The following is a 19,981-nucleotide window of genomic DNA, read 5'->3' on the forward strand; positions in this document are numbered from 1 at the left end:
GTCTTAAGAAGCAACTATACTTCACTTATCACTCATTCCAGTAGGCTTCCTTCCAGCTGCACATCCAGTCCCCTGAGGCGGTTTCTCATTGCCACTCCTTTGGTCACAGGCCCTCTGATGTCGATGCAGGACCAGCAGTCCTATATTGTGAGTGAGGACACTGGGGGCCCGCCCATGACCTGGACCGCCAAAATCCGCACGTTCCTAACCCCAGAAACCACTAATCAACTCATCCACTCCCTCATCGTATCACGACTCAACTACTGCAACTCCCTCCTCACTGGCCTGCCTCGCCGCTGGCTATCCCCGCTTCAGTCCATCCTGAATACGGCTGCCAGACTCATTCACCTTTCCAACCGCTCCATCTCCACCACCCCCCTCTGCCAATCCCTCCACTGGCCTCCACTCAGTGTCCTCCACCCCCCTCTGCCAATCCCTCCACTGGCTTCCATTCAGTGTCCTCCACCCCTCTCTGCCAATCCCTCCACTGGCCTCCATTCAGTGTCCTCCACCCCTCTCTGCCAATCCCTCCACTGGCCTCCACTCAGTGTCCTCCACCCCTCTCTGCCAATCCCTCCACTGGCCTCCACTCAGTGTCCTCCACCCCTCTCTGCCAATCCCTCCACTGGCCTCCACTCAGTGTCCTCCACCCCCCTCTGCCAATCCCTCCACTGGCTTCCGATTGCGCAACGGATCAAATTCAAAATCCTAACACTGACGTACAAAGCCGTCCACCATACTGCCCCGAACTACATCACTAACCTAATATCCAAGTACCGCCCAGCACGCACACTCCGCTCCTCACAAGACCTCCTTCTCTCTAGTTCCCTGGTCTCCTCCTCCCATGCCCGCCTCCAGGACTTCTCCAGGGTGTCACCCATCCTCTGGAACTCCCTGCCCCAACCCATCAGATTATCACCTACTCTCCTCTCCTTTAGGCGCACCCTGAAAACCCACCTCTTCAGGGAAGCCTACCCCACCCCCTGCTAACTTGCTGACCTCCTCCACTCCTCCTACCACTCCATCCCCCACAGCTATCTCCTCCTGTGCCACCATCCCCTCCCTCCTAGATTGTAAGCTCCAAGGAGCAGGGCCCTCAATCCCCTCATGTTTTGCATTGTATTGGTATTGTTCTGTCACATGTTCTGTCTCCCTTTGTAATGTACAGCGCTGAGCCAACTATTGGCGCTTTATAAATACTGTATAATAATAATAAGAGGATAGCACTGCCTGCCGGGTAGGAAGGAGGAGTACCGCTAGTATAGTTGCTCTTTATGCTCACCCTAGATCAAACGAGTTAACTCTCACAGTGCTGGGGGAGCCACACTCCAAGGACCCTACCCCACCCCAACCCCCAGAGTCCAGACAGGAGATATATAAAGTGCAAAGCAGTTAAAAAACAAAAAAAAAAAATTAGCAAAAATAAAAATTTTATGTAAAATGGATACTATGACTTATGATTTTTTTGTTTTTTTTCCCTCTTAATGAGGCTCTGTCCTTGGCTGTGACTGTGGCTCTAATCTCGATTTCTCATTTCAGAGGGGACAGAAGATTTGAGAAGCCCATCCGGAGAGAAGCTGGTAAGCGTTCATCCCTCCTCGTGGTCAGACAAAACCGCTCTTCTCATGTTCTGCCCTTTGTAAATGATACGGCGACACATACTGAAACACTTGGATTTGGTATGATGTGACTTACTTTTTTTTTTTTAGCCACTTCCCGACCGCCCTATATTAGATATATTGCTACAGGCTGGCAGGGGTGTATATATACGTGATTTTGCACTTCCGGGTAGGAGGCGTGCGTGAGTCACGCGCAGGTTACCCATGCCGCCATTCGCAGCCGCTGCTGTCAATCACCGGCCCCCTGGCCAACGATTACCTGCCTGCGCCAGTGATTACCGAGCATCTCCGACGGGGAGGAGGACTGTTTTGTTTACAAACAGTTCTCCCTGTCAGCTCGGGCACACTGCTCTGGATGGCTGCACAGCCATTCAGTGCAGTGTGCTTGCAGTGAAGCACCAACACACCGGCCCCTGATACACCCCCAGCACACAGTTAACCCTTTGATTGGCCAATGATTACCTGCCTGCACCAGTGATTACCGAGCTTCTCCGACTGGGCGGAGGACTGTTTTGTTTACAAACAGTTCTCCTCCCTCTCAGCTCGGGCGAAGTGCTCTGCACAGCCATTCAGAGCAGTGTGCTTACAGTGAAGCACCAACACACCGGCCCCTGATAATACACTCCCAGCACACAGTTAACCCTTCGATTGCCCTTCATATTAACCCCTTCCTGCCCAGTCAGTGCTTTTTTTTTTCCCCCCAATTCTTCCGCCATCGTTCATATTTGAATCTTGCGCCAGCATTTGTTGCACTCGCTTCATCACATCTGGGGTTCTGCTTGTCGATGGCCAACCGGAACGTGGCTCGTCCTCAGTCCCGTCGTAAAAGCGTTTGAACCGCATTTTGTGCTCATGGCTTCCGTGTCCCGTACATTTGCATCAACATTTCATGCATTTCCATCGCTGTTTTTACCAATTTGTGGCAGAACTTGCTGTTCACAACGCAGCAGCTTTACCCTACTGGCAGGGGCTTACTGACAACTCATGGGGCCCCCGGGCAATAGAGGATCATGGGGCCCCTGTGTCCTTGCCCAAACTCAAAAAAACCTATGAAAAAGGTACCAGGGGCATCTCATGGGGCCCCCTACTGGCCCCGGGCCCTCGAGCAGTACCCGAGTTTCCAAATGGTCAGTCCTCCCCTGCCTGATGGTCACGTGTACTCCACACTAGGTGGTGCGTCTCGATATGTCTCTGCATAGCCATGTGCATGGACCTGGCCCATGTTGCTGTTGAGATATCGGACCGTTCATCTTTTAGACGGACTGTTTATTGCTATATAGGCCCACCAGATCTTGACCCCCCCCCCCCTTGACTTCTCATTTTGGAGTATGCTGAAGGAAAAGGTGAATCACCTGAAGGGACGCATCGTGAACAAATGTGCTCAAGCTGACGCTAATGTGGTGTTCACTGCATCGGGTTCATGTGAATCTTGCAAAGCGCATGGAACTTTGCATCATAAATGGTGGAATTCACACTGAAGACGTTATTGATTAACCCCTTCAATACTGGGCACTTATACCCCCTTCCTGCCCAGGCCAGTTTTCAGCTGTCAGCGCTGTCGCACTTTGAATAATTGCGCGGTCATGCAACACTGCACCCATATGACATTTATAATTTTTTTCACACAAATAGAGCTTTCTTTTGCTGGTATTTAATCACCACTGAGTTTATTTTTTGCTAAATAAAACAAAAAACACAAATTTTTGAAAAAAAATGCACTTTTCTTTGTTTCTGTTATAAAATGTTGCAAATAAATAACATTTCTTCATAAATTTAGGTCAAAATGTATTCTTCTACATTTCTTTGGTGAAAATAATAATTGAATTTTTTTTTATTTTTTTTCTTCTTCAAATGTTTCTATTTTATGTAACTTTTTTTTTTTTCTTGCTTTTACTATTTGTATTGCTTTGGTCACAGTGTGCCGAAAAATAAATGTTACCATAGTAACCTTGAACTACTCTGGACAGGTGATCAGGATTTTAAATTTTTTTTTAACACATTATGATTGCTAATACCGATGTATTTCATTGATATTTGCAATAATTGTTACTGAATGAAACTCATTCATTCTGTCTTTTCTTGTGATTAGCTGTGATTGGGCAAAGCTGATAACATGGTACAGATGGGCTGTGATTGGCCCTGTCTGTATCATGTGACTTGACCAGTCACAGCTAACATAATTGTATACAATGGATGGCATGACAGGAAGCCATCCATTGTATACAATTGACATGATCTGCTGTGATTGGTCACAGCAGTCACGTGACACTGGCAATGGGTCGGTTTAGTGATATGTTATCCACAGGACACAGCCGGTGACAGATGGCGCCGCCCCAGTGGCTCGTTTTGACAGGACGTCATATGACACCCAGTCACAACGAGAAGTGTCCCGCCCAGCTGTCAGTCTGCTATAGGCCGGGTGGGAAAGTGTTAATATTCCAATGAAATAAAATGTTGAAAATGTTATTGATATTTATTGGAGATAGATAGATAGATAGATAGATAGATAGATAGATAGATAGATAGATAGATAGATAGATGATAGATAGATGATAGATAGATGATAGATAGATGATAGATAGATGATAGATAGATGATAGATAGATGATAGATAGATGATAGATAGATAGATGATAGATAGATAGATGATAGATAGATAGATGATAGATAGATAGATGATAGATAGATAGATAGATAGATAGATAGATAGATAATAGATAGATAGATAGATAATAGATAGATAGATAGATAGATAGATAATAGATAGATAGATAGATAGATAATAGATAGATAGATAGATAGATAATAGATAGATAGATAGATAATAGATAGATAGATAGATAATAGATAGATAATAGATAGATAATAGATAGATAGATAGATAGATAATAGATAGATAGATAGATAATAGATAGATAGATAGATAGATAGATAGATAGATAGATAATAGATAGATAGATAGATAGATAGATAGATAGATAGATAGATAGATAGATAATAGATAGATAATAGATAGATAGATAGATAGATAGATAGATAATAGATAGATAGATAGATAGATAGATAATAGATAGATAATAGATAGATAGATAATAGATAGATAATAGATAGATAGATAATAGATAGATAGATAATAGATAGATAATAGATAGATAGATAATAGATAGATAATAGATAGATAGATTATAGATAGATAGATTATAGATAGATAGATTATAGATAGATAGATTATAGATAGATAGATTTATAGATAGATAGATTTATAGATGATAGATTTATAGATAGATTTATAGATGATAGATTTATAGATAGATTTATAGATAGATAGATAGACAGATATGCGCATTTTTGCCTGGGTCCAGATTTTTGGGACACCCTGTGTGGTTTTTTTTTTTTTTTTTTTCCCTGCCAAAAAGTGTGGACTAAGCATTTACCCGTTCATAAGCAAGTGATTAACCCCTTCGCCTGGACGTCACACAAATATGCGGCCTCACAGACCTGGGCTGTTTTCCGTGGGGCCGCATATTTGCATACCTGTCTTTCTGCTGGGAGTGTGCCGTACAGCGCGTTCCCAGCACAAAGACCGGGGTGTCACTGAGAGCACCAGGTCCCGTTCTAACGATCGGGACACGGGACTCGCGACTCCAGGTCACATGATTGTTGTGATAGCCTCTGATTGGCTATCACAGTGATCAGTCACTGTATAGCCCGCCCCCCTTGTTTTTGTTTTTTCTGAATGGAGGCGAGAGATACATTGTATCTCTAACTCCCAGCATAGAGAGAGAGAGAAACCAAAAAAAAAGTTTGTTAAAAATAGATATTTAAAAATCAAAGAAAAATTACCCAAATCAAGGTTTGATCTAGTTCAGTGCCAGGGTATGTGTTTGGGTCAGGGTCAAAGGTCAGGATTTTTTTTTTTTTTTTTTTTTTTTTTTTAAATTGGTGTCAGTGTGTTTTAGGTAAAACTAACAAACAACTTGTGCACTATTGTTTCTGGGCTGTACTCCAGGTACAAACAAATAACACACATAGATGGTATCGCTGAGATTAACAGCTGGAAAATGTATTTTAGGTGGTTCTTTGGTGGTAGGTTATGGTAGTGACAAGAAACACACAGCTAAATAAAAAAAAAAAAAAAAGTTTTGGCTTTTTTTACTATTTTGGGACAGATTTCCTTTGATAATAGAAATAAAAAATCAGAAGATATCCATTACCATTTACCACCAAATGAAAGCCCAATTTGTCCTGAAAACACTGCGGTATAATCCACCCGGATGTACAAGGTATTGGTGATATGTACAGTTTTACTAACACAGGTCAACGTTGCAAATTTGTGCTTAGGCATTAAGATTTGTTTTTGTCTTGGGCATGAAGGGGTTAATGTTGATTTATATTCGGTTTCAGATTTTCCATGAACCCCCTATGCACACTGCTATGCCCCCTTATACACTTTTTAGCAATCATTTGTATGAAGATGGATTCTTGTTCCCATATGTTGTCAGACTGGCCAGCTGCATCAGTGATCCCTGTCTGGCCTTTCCAGCGCAAAATACCAAATACCCGTATCATAGCATGCCAATATGGAGGGAACGGAGATGGATGGAGGACAGGTAGAGACTAGGGATGCACCGAAATTCCAGTGGCCGAAACGTTTCTGCCGAAAACACCCCTTTCAGCTGTCGGCCGAAATGAAAAAAAAAAGCACCGATACAGGTGCCCAAAAAACTCCGCCCCTCAAAGCCGCTCATCTGCCGCTCGGTGATTCAGTCTTACCTGAGAAACCATCGATCCCAGCGCTGGGCATAGAGATGAGAGAAGGAAAGATGGCTGTAACGGAACCGGACCCCAACTGCACCGCTCCCCTGTCCGAACACAGATCCACGGACACCACCCTTGAAATCACTCAGGAAATTGACTGCTTTATTTTAACACAGACACAAGATATAAACATTCAAGGGAACAACCTACCTGCCTGCGTAAGGACACAGGGCGTGGCAAACCAAATCTAGCAACCAGAGACACATCAGCAGACACCCCCCCCCCCCCCCCACCAAGCCAATACACAAACACATACATCCCATAATAGTTTGCTCCCAAGCAAGACACACAATAGAACAATGGGATGCACCACATGGCAGTAAACAATGAACAACCCCCACACCCCACCTAGACATGTCTACACAATATCAGGACATTCCACCCTGTACCCCTAACAGGCACAGGGTGACTTGCACATAAGAGGGATATGGGGAGCTGAGACAGGTCCCCCCCACCTCTCCAAAGTGAGCTGTGTTCCATGGGCCCACCCACTCAGTCACTCCCGTCACAATGGCTGCCACACATCTCTATGCCCTTGGAGGACCAGAGCGATGTCACTTCCTGTTCCGGCCATTTGTTTTTTTTTAAAGCACTAGATCAATGCTTTTTTGATCCAATGCTTTACATTGCAGAAGAGAGATGGGGGGTCTTATTGACCCCCGATGTCTCCATAAAGAGGACCTGTCACTAGTTATTTCTATTACAAGGGATGCATGCATTTCTTGTGATAAGAATAAAAGTGATTACAAGTTTTTTAAAAGGAACAGTGCAAAAAAAAAAAAAAAAAGTACCTTTTTTTTAAAAAAAGTTTCAAGTGCCCCTGTCCCCCCACGTAGTGGTGAACGCATACATAGGCCACGCCCACATTTGCAAATGGTGTTCAAACCACACATGTGAGATACCGCCACGAACGTCGGAGCAAGAGCAATAATTCTCGCACTAGACCTCCTCTGTCACATTACTCTGCTAACCTGTAGAAATTTTTAAAGCATCACCCATGGAGATTTTTAAAGCGGAGTTCCACTCACCCTGTCAAAGTCACCAGCTACAAAAACTGTAGCTGCTGACTTTTAAAAAAACAGCCACTTACCTGTCCCTCGGTCCCGCGGCGTGTCCCCCGCAGCCCGTTTCACCAGCCGTCCTGTATTCCAGGAGGCCGGCATCTTCAGTGTGGGCACCCGGCTGTGACAGCTTGCGGTTTCACAGCCGGGTACCCACTGCGCATGTGCAAACAGCGCTGCGCTTCATGAATAGTCCTGTAGTCTTCTGGGACCTGCCACGTGTCCCACAAGACTACAGGGAGAGGGAGGGAGGACACCTTCCGTTTCCAATCGCCTAGGCGATCGGACCGGAAGTGGAAGTGGGTTACCTGTCAAATTCGGGTACCCGCTCCCCCCACCCCCCAAAGGTGCAATCCTTCATGGGGAGCTGGGGAGCAGTCCTTAAAGCAGAACTTCCCCTTTTGGGTGGAGCTCCACTTTAAGTACCGCAGTTTCATGCCATTCCATGAGCGTGTGCAATTTTAAAGCGTGGCATGTTGGGTATCTATTTACTCGCCGTAACATCCTTACATATTTTACAAAACAATTGGGGTATATATTGGTTTTTTTTTTTGTTTTTTTTAATCAAAGTGTATTTTTTTTCCAAAAAATATATATTCATTTTTAAAAACTGCGCGTTTCAGCCAAGTGCATTTTGAATTTTTGTTTTTGGCCCCAGAATTTTCATTTCGGTGCACCACCCTGTGCAAACCTTTGAAAAAGGTTGTAAGGGCGTATAGCAGTGTGCAGAGGGTTGTACGAGAATTCTGTATTCATGTGGTCATGCCCATCTACCTCCCCATACAATAGAGATGTACACTCATGACTGGTCACTGACCTGTACTATGCAACTGGAACAATGTCTGAAAATAATCCAAATATCATCCAAACACCCTGTTTTTCAGCAAAGATGGAAGGAATAGAAGGATGTGTAGGGTTGCGGTCATACCCCTCCAGTATATTAAATGGTATGCGGTTTGAGCATGAACACAGACATTGTATCAGATCTATTGGAGAAGGTTTAGGTGCCCACAGTACAAACACATTCCCTTCTCCTTTCCAGTGCGAGTCGGGTTTGAGGAAGCCGCTCCTTCTTCACGGAAGGAATTCGCCCGCTCGGACAGCGATAACTGGCGCACGTTGCGTGACGGGCAGGAGGAAGACGAGGATGGGAATTGGAGGCTGTCTGTGTCCCGGAGAGATGACCGCTGGAGGTCTACCAGCCCCGGAGGGGGAGCAGGTATGTCCTACTACTTTCCTGCCTCTGTTCCTATGTCTGCACTTTGTGTTGTCCCACTGATTCTCCTGATCTCCCTCCAGAGGGTCCCCGCTCCGCTGGATGGAGGGATCACGGTGACCGTCGCAGGAAGTTCGATTTCGAGATGGTGCGGGAGGAAGGCAGTTCAACGCAGCGCGGAGGAAGAGGTTCAGATAGCACACAGGAGGATGAGAGGGACGGCCTTCCCGAATGGTGTATGGAGGATGAGGATGATGAGATGGGAACCTTCGACTCCTCTGGGGCCTTCTTATCCTTCAAGGTATTGGGAGCACCATGTCTTGGAGAACAGAGAGAAAAAACGGTTTTCTAGAATGTTAGGTTATATATTCTTTATTTCAGGTACCTTTATAGCGCCGTCAATTTACGCAGCACTTTACATATATATTGTACATTCACATCAGTCTCCGCCCCCGAGGAGCGTACAATCCATAACTCACATTCATACATATACATACTGGGGACAATTTGGACATGATCCAATTCACTTACCAGCATGTCTTTGGAGTGTGGGAGGAAACCGGAGTACCCGGAAGAAACCCACGCAGGCACAGGGAGAACATGCAAACTCCAGGCAGGAGGTGCCGTGGCTGGGATTCGAACCAGCGACCTGAGTTCTGCCAGGTGGAAGTGCTAACCATTTAGCCACTGTGCTGCCCCATATATATCTTTAAAATATGAATAAACTGGTGTTTGTGACTCCTAATTATCAACAAACCCCAAGGTTTAAACCACCGCGCCTCTAGATTCCAAATATAATGCACAAAATTAAAGAATATATTATTTAATTTTGTGTGTTATATTTGGAATCTAGAGGCGCGGTGGTTTAAACTTTGGGGTTTGTTGATTTTTGATTTTGTCACATCTTCATAATATTTATAATTGGGTGATAATTATCACCCAATTATATAATTTTGTCACATCTTTATAATATTTATAATTGGGTGATAATTATCCAATTATAAATATTATGAAGATGTGACAAAATTATATAACTATAATATAAAGGTTATATATAGTTACATATTCTGGCTGAAAAAAGACAAAAGTCCATCCAGTTCAACCATCCAATGGACTACCCACAAAATTATGGAAACACCAGGTAAAAGAACGAAATGTCGTTATCCAATATGGTGTTGGACTGCCTTTTGCATCCAAGACGGCCTGAATTCTCCTGGGAATTGACAAATCTAAGTCTTGGGGGGGAAAAAAGTCTCGCATGGTGGACAATGGCATCTGATCTTCATGCAAAAATCATTTCTGTTCTCGCAGAGATGGCGGAGGCGGAAAACGAGCCTGAACTAGTTACATAGTTAGTTTGGCTGTAAAAGACAAAAGTCCATCCAGTTCAACCATTAAAAAAAAAAGTTATAATCCTACACCCACAGTTAATCCAGAGGAAGGCAAAAAAAATCCAATTTGCTCCTGCAGGGGAAAAAATTCCTTCCTGATCCCCCGAGAGGCAATCGGATATTCCCTGGATCAACTTTCCCTATAAATGTTATATTCTGTGTATCCAAGAAAGGATCCAGGACTTTCCTCCAGCAATCCGCTGAGCTGGCCACAACCAACTCTTGAGGTTTCTGAATATAATCCTCAACCAACGGCTGTCATAGGGGTCTCATTTTTTGCATACAATGTAGGATACAGTCCATGGTGCAGGTACATTATGGGAGGGGTGACTATCATGTCATATGATGGATGATACCATGTCTTATGTTCTAGAAAAACCCCAAGGAGACCATTGTGGAGGAGCAGGAGCTGGAGTTCCAGGGGGTGGATGAAGAAGAAGAGGAAGAGAAGGCGGATAGCACAGGAGACAAGCTTAATGGTGAGTGCCCAATATTGCATGCAAACCACAAGTAGTGCCGCACTGCCCCTGTGATGTAGTGTCGGGGTGCAGGTTGGCCTCGTGAGGGTAAAGGAAAAATGTGACTTTTAAGGCTCCATGTACACTGCAGCTGATAAACGGACGTTTAGGAGCCTTTCTGCATTTTTTTTTTTCAGCAGCCCCTGAACTCTCCCTAATGTTTTCCTATGTGTCCGTGTACACATCTTCATTTACAGGCAGTTGAGTTTAGTCGTTTTTTTTGAACGCTACAAACTTGCGTTCAGACGTTGATTTTATCAGCATTCCAAACGCTTGTAAACGTGGCTAACGGCGTTTATTTGCGTTTGGAAAACTTTTTTAACTCTTCCATTTCCAGATGCTGTCCAGAGCCTTTTTTTCATCATGAAAAATGCATGCAAATCGTTTTCCCGGTACTCAAATGGACCTGGTACACCGTACCTTGAGGTTTCGCATGAAAAGAAATGTTAAGACTGCTGCAATAATTTCTGCACAGAAAACGCATCCAAACGCCACAAAAAATAAAAACCAGCTAATCTCAACACATACTGCTTTCTCTGCTTCTGCTCTCTCTCTTTCTCTCAAAATGTCTGAAATAGTTCATTTTTTACTGTATTTTTTAGTGCATTCTGGGCGTTTTGGAAGTTCTGAGGTTACCTCTAAACTCTTCTAAACAAAAACGTAGGTTAAAAAACAGACGTTTTTTAACCTACGTTTTCCAGCAGTCTGTTTCCATCGTTCAGAAAGTGTTTTTTCCAAACGCCCCGTGTACATGGAGCCTAATACTTGCTACAGCAGCTGCTTTCCTTACATCCTGCGGCGGGGAGGGCACACGTGGCTGAGGTGTATCAGGGGGCAAGCACCAGCATTGTCACAGAGTGAGCCACATAAACGTCCATACCTGGAAATTCCAGGTATTTTCTTTAATTCCTGCTGCTGGGGCCACCTTTTATATTACAATACAGGATTTATGGCGCCAACAGTGTGCTCAGCGCTTTACAATATAACAGGAGACAATACAGTTCAACACAAGAGGGTTAGGAGGGCCCTGATCCCTGGAGCTTACAATCTAAGATCACACTCTTACTCTGCATTGACAACGCGGGTTCACTTTAAAGCAGCGTTCCAGTTGAATTGAAGGGGGGGGGGGGGGAAGTCAGCAGCTACAAAAACTGTTGATGCTGACTTTTAAAAATACAGACACCTGTCCCTCGGTCCCGCGGTGTGTCCCCCGCAGCCTGTTTCACTGGCCGTCCTGTATTCCAGGAGGCCGGCATCTTCAGTGTGGGCACCCGGCTGTGATAGCTTGTGGCGTTACAGCCGGGTACCCATTGCACATTTGTGAGTAGTGCTGCACTTCATGAATGGTCCTGTAGTCTTCTGGGACCTGTCATGCATCCCAAAAGACTACAGGGAGGGAGGGAGTTAGGACACCTTCCCCTTCCGGTCACCTAGGCGATCGGACCGGAAGTGGAAGCAGGTACCTGTCAAATTCGGGTACCCGCTTCCCCCCCTTCCCACCCCCCAAAGGTGCCAGTCCTTAATGGGGAGCAGTCCTTAAAGCATAACTTCCCCTTTTGGGTGGAGTTCCGCTTTAATCACAGCTGAGCTTACATTTCTTTATATATTTGAATAAAGGTTACATAGTTTAGATTCATCAGATGGTGGTGCAGAGGCTGGCCCTCGTCTTTCACCGGCCGTTGTCTCTCCCCGGCGCCGACATCTTCAAGGCTGTGATAGCTTGCGGGGGCCCACTGCACATGTGCGAGAAGCGCTGCGCTTTGTGAATGGTCCTGTAGTCTTCTGGGACCTGTCACGTGTCCCAGAAGACTACGGGGAGGGAGTGGGGAGGACTACTTTCGCTTCCAGATGCCTTAGCTGATCACACCGGAAGTGGGAGCGGTTTCCTGTCATTCAAAATAGTCTGGGGAAAAAACAGAAGGAAATTAAAATAACATGAGTTACAAAATCAAAATAAATTTTAACAATTTGACAAAAACAAAAACTAGCCGCCTTCGAAGTGAACTCCGAGAGTCAAACCTCCTCCGCTCATCCACGTGCAGTATAGGAAATCTAGAGTCTAATCTAGAGTTTTACCGTATGGATACATCTATATCCCAATTCCTATTCAAGGGTTGATGGAAGGATCGTTACCTCACAGTAGACCCAATGGGGTTCCACCGCTTAAAAGGGAAGAATGTTTTTAAAAAAAATTTCATCCCTGCTTCCATATGGGAAGCAGGGATGAAAACTGACCACGTTTAGCATGGACCTGCTTTTGTACTTCTCGTGGTCATAAGGGGCTTCCTATAAAAGGATGACCCGGGATTTACTGAGTTTTCGACACTCTATTTAAGTGAATGCTTCGTATGTTTTCATTGGGAGGAGGAAAAGAAAATCCTTTCCTGTCTTTTATAATGAAGGTTAACACAAATTGTATCACTGTGCACCTACAGGAGAAGATCTGTCGGTCCCCTCTGAAGAAATCTCCCAGGAGCCTTCCTCTTCCTCTCCTGACTCAGCCAATCCCCTGTGGTCATCGGGGATGTTCGGGGAGTTGGAGAGCGATCGATGCCCGGAGATTTCCTCCACCCCTGAAGCAGAAGGTGCAATTCCCGGCGAGCAGACTCCGCTCCCAGCTGACGATGGTGAGAAGACGTGTAGTTACTAGTGCTGCTGTTTTTGGCGTTTGCTCAACTATTTTAATTGGTGCTCCTTACTTTTTAGGTGGAGATTCTGGACCCTTTATTCCCTCCCCCCTGTCCTCTTTGCCGCCTCCTTCCTCTAGTCCCCCCATTGCTGCTACTGAATTCTCTGTGGGGGATCCAGAGGAGGACGAAGGCATGAAGCATCTCCAGCAGGTAAGTCATTCTGAACAGATTTAACTCTCTGACCTCCTTTAGTGTTTCCAATTCTAATTCGCCCTCTGTTTGTCTCCACCCTCAGGCGACGCCCTCTATATGTTTGTCTCCACCCTCAGGCGACGCCCCCTATATGTTTGATTCCACCCTCAGGCGACGCCCCCTATGTTTGTCTCCACCCTCAGGCGACGCCCCCTATATGTTTGTCTCCACCCTCAGGCGACGCCCTCTATATGTTTGTCTCCACCCTCAGGCGACGCCCTCTATATGTTTGTCTCCACCCTCAGGCGACGCCCTCTATATGTTTGTCTCCACCCTCAGGCGACGCCCTCTATATGTTTGTCTCCACCCTCAGGCGACGCCCTCTATATGTTTGGCTCCACCCTCAGGCGACGCCCTCGATATGTTTGTCTCCACCCTCCTCTTATTTAAATATTTAATACCCTGCCGCTGTCCTCTGTGCATGTACCTGACTGTGTTCTGTGCCCCCCCCCCCCTTCCAGACTTGTGCTCATACCTGACTCTGCTTTCTCATGTGACAGGAAGCGGAGAAGTTGGTGGCTTCTCTGCAGGATTCTTCCCTGGAGGAAGATGGCTTCTCTTCCACCCGCTCTCACAGTGCTGCTGCTCTGCCCCTCAGCCACGAGGCTGCCATGAAATGGTTCTACAAGGACCCTCAGGGGGAGATCCAAGGTAGGTCATGTGTTGCCTACAAATTTCTTAGGTGGGGGTATATGCTGAATGGGCGGGTGGTCTCCACTTACAGCTTGCTTACCTCTTAACTCGCCTTCTCCTCCATACAGGTCCATTCAGTACGCAGGAAATGGCTGAATGGTGCCAAGCTGGGTACTTTACCATGTCACTGTTAGTGAAGAGAGGATGTGACGAAGGCTTCCAGCCCCTGGGTGAGGTCATCAAGATGTGGGGACGGGTTCCCTTCGCTCCTGGGCCCTCCCCACCACCCTTACTGGTGAGATGCATTGCATTCTGTAACAATAAGGACACGAAGGCTAGGTTCACCTATGTGCGGGTGGTGTGGCTGCGAATCCACACAGAGGAATGTGGACCCGTTGGCGGGTGCCATTACTTCTGGAAACGCAACCGTACTGGGTACTGAGGTTCCCGTGCGCGCTGCGTTTTCAGAAGTGCAGGGACTTCTTCAAATGAATGGGCTCTCGTGCCTGCACAAAACGCGGCCTGCACAGTCGCATATATGTGAACCGGGGGTAAATACTGCTGGCTCTGTTATATCAAGAGTACCGTGTTTTCAAATATCACATGTTTTATGATAATGCTGTAATCGCTTAAAGTGGAGCTCCGCCCAAAAAGGGAAGTTGCACTGTAAGGCTTTGTGCCCCGCTCCCAGTTAAGGATTGGCATCTTTCGGGGAGGAGGGGGGAGCGGGTACTTGTCAAATCATCTAAGGCGATTGGAAGCAGAAGTTGGGAATTTGGGATAACACTGACTTTATATTTGTTACACATTCCCTTCCCATAGCATACCTTAAAACGTCAAATTTTGACTGCAGAGGTGGAAACACTCTTCAAGGTAATTCTTTGCCGTGGCCTCCAATGTTTTTATTGTATTGATTGTAAATGTTCGTAGATAACCACTAGAAGACTATTCACTACATTGACTATGCCTAAGGGTGCAACTGACTCATAGACTTGCATTCGAGAGGGTGCTGCAAACCAGGAAGATCTCATGTATCCAAGTCCTCATGCACATGGGGGGGTCTGTTAATCCACTCTGAACACCAGAAGTCCTGGGGGATGAAAAAAAAATCCTTAAAGCGAAGCTCCACCCAAAAGGGAAGTTCAGATTTAAGCCTTTGTCCCCCGCTGCCCAGTAGGGGGCAGGTACCCGAATTTGACAGGTACCTGCTCCCAGTTCCGCTGCCTAGGTGATTGGAAGTGGAAGTTGTCCTCCCCCCTCCCCCTAGTCTTCTGGGACATGTGACAGGGACCTGCTCCCACTTCCGCTGCGATTGCCTAGGTGATTGGAAGTGGAAGTTGTCCTCCCCCCTCCCCCTAGTCTTCTGGGACATGTGACAGGGACCTGCTCCCACTTCCGCTGCGATTGCCTAGGTGATTGGAAGTGGAAGTTGTCCTCCCCCCTCCCCCTAGTCTTCTGGGACATGTGACAGGGACCTGCTCCCACTTACGCTGCGATTGCCTAGGTGATTGGAAGTGGAAGTTGTCCTCCCCCTCCCCATAGTCTTCTGGGACATGTGACAGGTTCCAGAAGACTACGGGGCCATTCACAAAGCGCAGAGCTTCTCACACATGCGCAGTGGGGCCCCCCCCGGCTTTGAAGCCACAAGCCACCACACTGACTATGCCGGTGAAAGCAGCCATGGTGGGGACACCGCTGAACCGAGGGACAGGTAAGTGTCTGTATTTTAAAAGTCAGCAGCTACAGTTTGTTTTTTTTGTTTTTTTCAGGTAAAATGCCTAAAGCTGCATATTTCACATGCGTTTAGGCTCATGTGGCTTTTGAGCGTTAATGCATTCCATTGGTCAGAATATTCATTTTGGCCATTGGAGTCGATGGTCCAACACGAAGCGTGTTCAGGAACGTCTAGTGTTTTATCTGTTTTTTAGCTTCTTTCCTGAACACAGCTTTTGTTTTGTTTTCAGTTTGTACATTTCTCTTTTCTAATACTCCTGTAAATGCCTGTGTGTGTATGGCCACATGTCGTACAAAGAGATGCTTTTACAGGCTGAAAAACAAAACACCAAGCGACCTTAAAAGCAGCGTGTTTTTTTTTTTTTTTTTTTTTTTTTCCAGTCCAGAGGCCTGAAGAGTCAGTATGGCTGTCCACATGTATATATTACAAATAGTCTTTAAAACAACCCCTAACACATGTAGGGTGTCAGAAGTGTACGTTGTAAAGCCCACACACTATGGGCAGCGCTGGGCGGTCAATGTTTCTGTGCTAAGAGCATGTTTACTGCACTCTCCCAGCACAGAGACGGAGCTTTGAAGGACCGCTCCTGGTCCCCATTAATGGATAGTTGGCGGGAACGACAACCGATCATGTGACCACTAAAAATGGTCACGTGATCAGCTGATCTTTTCCCACCCCCCTGCCGTTCAGAAATTTTTAAAGGGACGCTGGGGCAGGTGGGAAATGGCTACATGTGTATGGAGGTGGTCCCTTGCAGTGAAAAGCAGTCAGCCAAAGAAGCGTGTTTGAGGCGTCATTCACACCGGCATACTATGGCTGTGCTTACTTGCACAGGGATGTACAGGTGTTCCATGCACCCCATGCAGGCAGCCCCATTGAAGTCAGTTGGGATGAAGCCCCTGCATGTGCACAACCCCCGACCGCAGGCGAGGCCTTTGCTGCCACCAATGTAAGCCTTATGTCAGCAACAAAAGGGTTAAAGGGAATTTGTATAATGTGACCACTGGTACTGCCAATCAGTGGTCATGTGATCGGCCGATCCTTCCCGCCTCCCCCTGACATAAAGACCCGGTTAAGATTCTGTTTTTATATGCTTACAAATGTAATGGGTTTATTTTCATGGGAATTTGTGATCCAAATACATTGCGGACATTGTCCAACGCAGCAATAATCCGAATATGGCCCAGCAAGCAAATACAATTTCCCTTTATATGAAGTATGGCTTCCATTAGTTTGTAGGAGCAGAAATGACCTCTCCTGTCTCTATGACCCAGAATAAAGATGGATGGAACCACAACTTGAAAAAATTGGACCACCAATGCATATAGGGTTGTGCAGCTGTAAACAAGGCTGGGGATGCCCGACCAGTACTGCAAAGTGAAACAAAAAGAGCGCATCAACCTTGCGCATTACCTCAGTAAACCATAATTGTATTACATTCAGAATGATACAAACAACGAAGTAAATCAAGCATGTAAGTCCTCAAAGGAACTGTAGAAATGTGAAGCCTGTGCGAGTCCCATCGTAGGAGTAGACGGAGTATGGCTGACGCGTTTCGAAGGGCAGCCCTTCTTCACAGGCTTCACATTTCAAACTTCCTTTGAGGACTGACATGCTTCATTTACTTCGTTGTTTGTATCATTCTGAATGTAATACAATTATGGTTTACTGAGGTAATGCGCAAGGTTGGTGCACTTTCTTTTTTGTTTCACTTTTCAATTCGTTTCTTTTTCAATGGACAAGTTATGATGGGTCTTCTGCGGTCACACTGGTGCTCCCCATTCTGTTTCTGAAGTGTCTGCTCTGTCTCCTGTAGGGTAACATTGATCAGCAGTGCCTGAAGAAACAGCAGGAGCTCGCCCTCTACCAACAGCTGCAACACCAGTATCTGCTGCAACTGCTTAGCAGGTAGAACTGTCTCTCTCTCGGCTCCCCGCCCCTCTTTCGCCTGTCTCTCTCTCGGCTCCCCGCCCCTCTTTTGCCTGTCTCTCGGCTCCCCGCCCTCTTTCGCCCGTCTCTCTCTCGGCTCCCCGCCCCTCCTTCGCCCGTCTCTCTCTCGGCTCCCCGCCCCTTCCTTCGCCCGTCTCTCTCTCGGCCCCCCGCCCCTCCTTCGCCCGTCTCTCTCTCGGCCCCCCGCCCTCCTTCGCCCGTCTCTCTCTCGGCCCCCCGCCCCTCCTTCGCCCGTCTCTCTCTCGGCCCCCCGCCCCTCCTTCGCCCGTCTCTCTCTCGGCCCCCCGCCCCTCCTTCGCCCGTCTCTCTCTCGGCCCCCCGCCCCTCCTTCGCCCGTCTCTCTCTCGGCCCCCCGCCCCTCCTTCGCCCGTCTCTCTCTCTCTCTCGGCCCCCGCCCTTCCTTCACCCGTCTCTCTCTCTCTCTCGGCCCTTCCTTCGCCTGTCTCTCGGCCCCCGCCCTTCCTTCGCCTGTCTCTCGGCCCCCGCCCTTCCTTCGCCTGTCTCTCGGCCCCCCGCCCTTCCTTCGCCTGTCTCTCGGCCCCCCGCCCTTCCTTCGCCTGTCTCTCGGCCCCCCGCCCTTCCTTCGCCTGTCTCTCGGCCCCCCGCCCTTCCTTCGCCTGTCTCTCGGCCGCCCTTCCTTCGCCTGTCTCTCGGCCCCCCGCCCTCCTTCGCCTGTCTCTCGGCCCCCCGCCCTTCCTTCGCCTGTCTCTCGGCCCCCGCCCTTCCTTCGCCTGTCTCTCGGCCCCCCGCCCTTCCTTCGCCTGTCTCTCGGCCCCCCGCCCTTCCTTCGCCTGTCTCTCTCTCGGCCCCCCGCCCTTCCTTCGCCTGTCTCTCTCTCGGCCCCCCGCCCTTCCTTCGCCTGTCTCTCTCTCGGCCCCCCGCCCTTCCTTCGCCTGTCTCTCTCTCGGCCCCCGCCCTTCCTTCGCCTGTCTCTCTCTCGGCCCCCGGCCTTCCTTCGCCTGTCTCTCTCTCGGCCCCCGCCCTTCCTTCGCCTGTCTCTCTCTCGGCCCCCGCCCTTCCTTCGCCTGTCTCTCGGCCCCCCGCCCTTCCTTCGCCTGTCTCTCGGCCCCCCGCCCTTCCTTCGCCTGTCTCTCGGCCCCCCGCCCTTCCTTCGCCTGTCTCTCTCTCGGCCCCCGCCCTTCCTTCGCCTGTCTCTCTCTCGGCCCCCCGCCCTTCCTTCGCCTGTCTCTCTCTCGGCCCCCCGCCCTTCCTTCGCCTGTCTCTCTCTCGGCCCCCCGCCCTTCCTTCGCCTGTCTCTCTCTCGGCCCCCGCCCTTCCTTCGCCTGTCTCTCTCTCGGCCCCCCGCCCTTCCTCGCCTGTCTCTCTCTCGGCCCCCCGCCCTTCCTTCGCCTGTCTCTCTCTCGGCCCCCCGCCCTTCCTTCGCCTGTCTCTCTCTCGGCCCCCCGCCCTTCCTTCGCCTGTCTCTCTCTCGGCCCCCCGCCCTTCCTTCGCCTGTCTCTCTCTCGGCCCCCCGCCCTTCCTTCGCCTGTCTCTCTCTCGGCCCCCGCCCTTCCTTTCGCCTGTCTCTCTCTCGGCCCCCGCCCTTCCTTCGCCTGTCTCTCTCTCGGCCCCCCGCCCTTCCTTCGCCTGTCTCTCTCTCGGCCCCCCGCCCTTCCTTCGCCTGTCTCTCTCTCGGCCCCCCGCCCTTCCTTCGCCTGTCTCTCTCTCGGCCCCGCCCTTCCTTTGCCTGTCTCCCTCTCGGCCCCCCGCCCTTCCTTCGCCTGTCTCCCTCTCGGCCCCCCGCCTTCCTTCGCCTGTCTCCCTCTTGGCCCCCGCCCTTCCTTCGCCTGTCTCCCTCTCGGCCCCCCGCCCTTCCTTCGCCTGTCTCCCTCTCGGCCCCCCGCCCTTCCTTCGCCTGTCTCCCTCTCGGCCCCCCGCCCTTCCTTCGCCTGTCTCCCTCTCGGCCCCCCGCCCTTCCTTCGCCTGTCTCCCTCTCGGCCCCCCGCCCTTCCTTCGCCTGTCTCCCTCTCGGCCCCGCCCTTCCTTCGCCTGTCTCCCTCTCGGCCCCCCGCCCTTCCTGCTCCTGTCTCCCTCCGGCCCCCCGTCCTTCCTTCGCCTGTCTCCCTCTCTGCCCCCCGCCCTTCCTTCGCCTGTCTCTCTCTTGCCCCCCCCCTGCCTCATCTCCCACTTTCTCTCTCCACCCAATCCTGGGAGCGAG

At 48.7% G+C, this 19,981-nt stretch overlaps 1 protein-coding gene across 3 annotated transcripts in view; it reads left to right on the top strand.

Annotated features, from left to right (window-relative positions):
• The window catches only part of GIGYF1 (GRB10 interacting GYF protein 1), a 63,337-nt gene that overhangs the window by 21,994 nt on the left and 21,362 nt on the right, over positions 1–19,981 (top strand). For 2 of the 3 annotated variants that reach the window (XM_089693423.1, XM_089693424.1), the window contains exons 6-15: positions 1,540–1,580; positions 8,383–8,445; positions 8,541–8,717; positions 8,798–9,015; positions 10,479–10,584; positions 13,059–13,250; positions 13,330–13,463; positions 14,006–14,156; positions 14,267–14,433; positions 17,690–17,781. In XM_089693423.1, coding sequence (XP_089549549.1) covers positions 1,540–1,580; positions 8,383–8,445; positions 8,541–8,717; positions 8,798–9,015; positions 10,479–10,584; positions 13,059–13,250; positions 13,330–13,463; positions 14,006–14,156; positions 14,267–14,433; positions 17,690–17,781 — 1,341 coding nt within the window. The remainder of the gene's footprint in view (positions 1–1,539; positions 1,581–8,382; positions 8,446–8,540; positions 8,718–8,797; positions 9,016–10,478; positions 10,585–13,058; positions 13,251–13,329; positions 13,464–14,005; positions 14,157–14,266; positions 14,434–17,689; positions 17,782–19,981) is intronic. The other variant, XM_089693426.1, reaches the window with a different exon arrangement.

The sequence above is a fragment of the Staurois parvus genome, unplaced genomic scaffold, assembly GCF_062004578.1.
Source record: "Staurois parvus isolate SC_StPar_1 unplaced genomic scaffold, SC_StPar_1.0 ptg000633l, whole genome shotgun sequence".
Classification (NCBI taxonomy): domain Eukaryota; kingdom Metazoa; phylum Chordata; class Amphibia; order Anura; family Ranidae; genus Staurois; species Staurois parvus.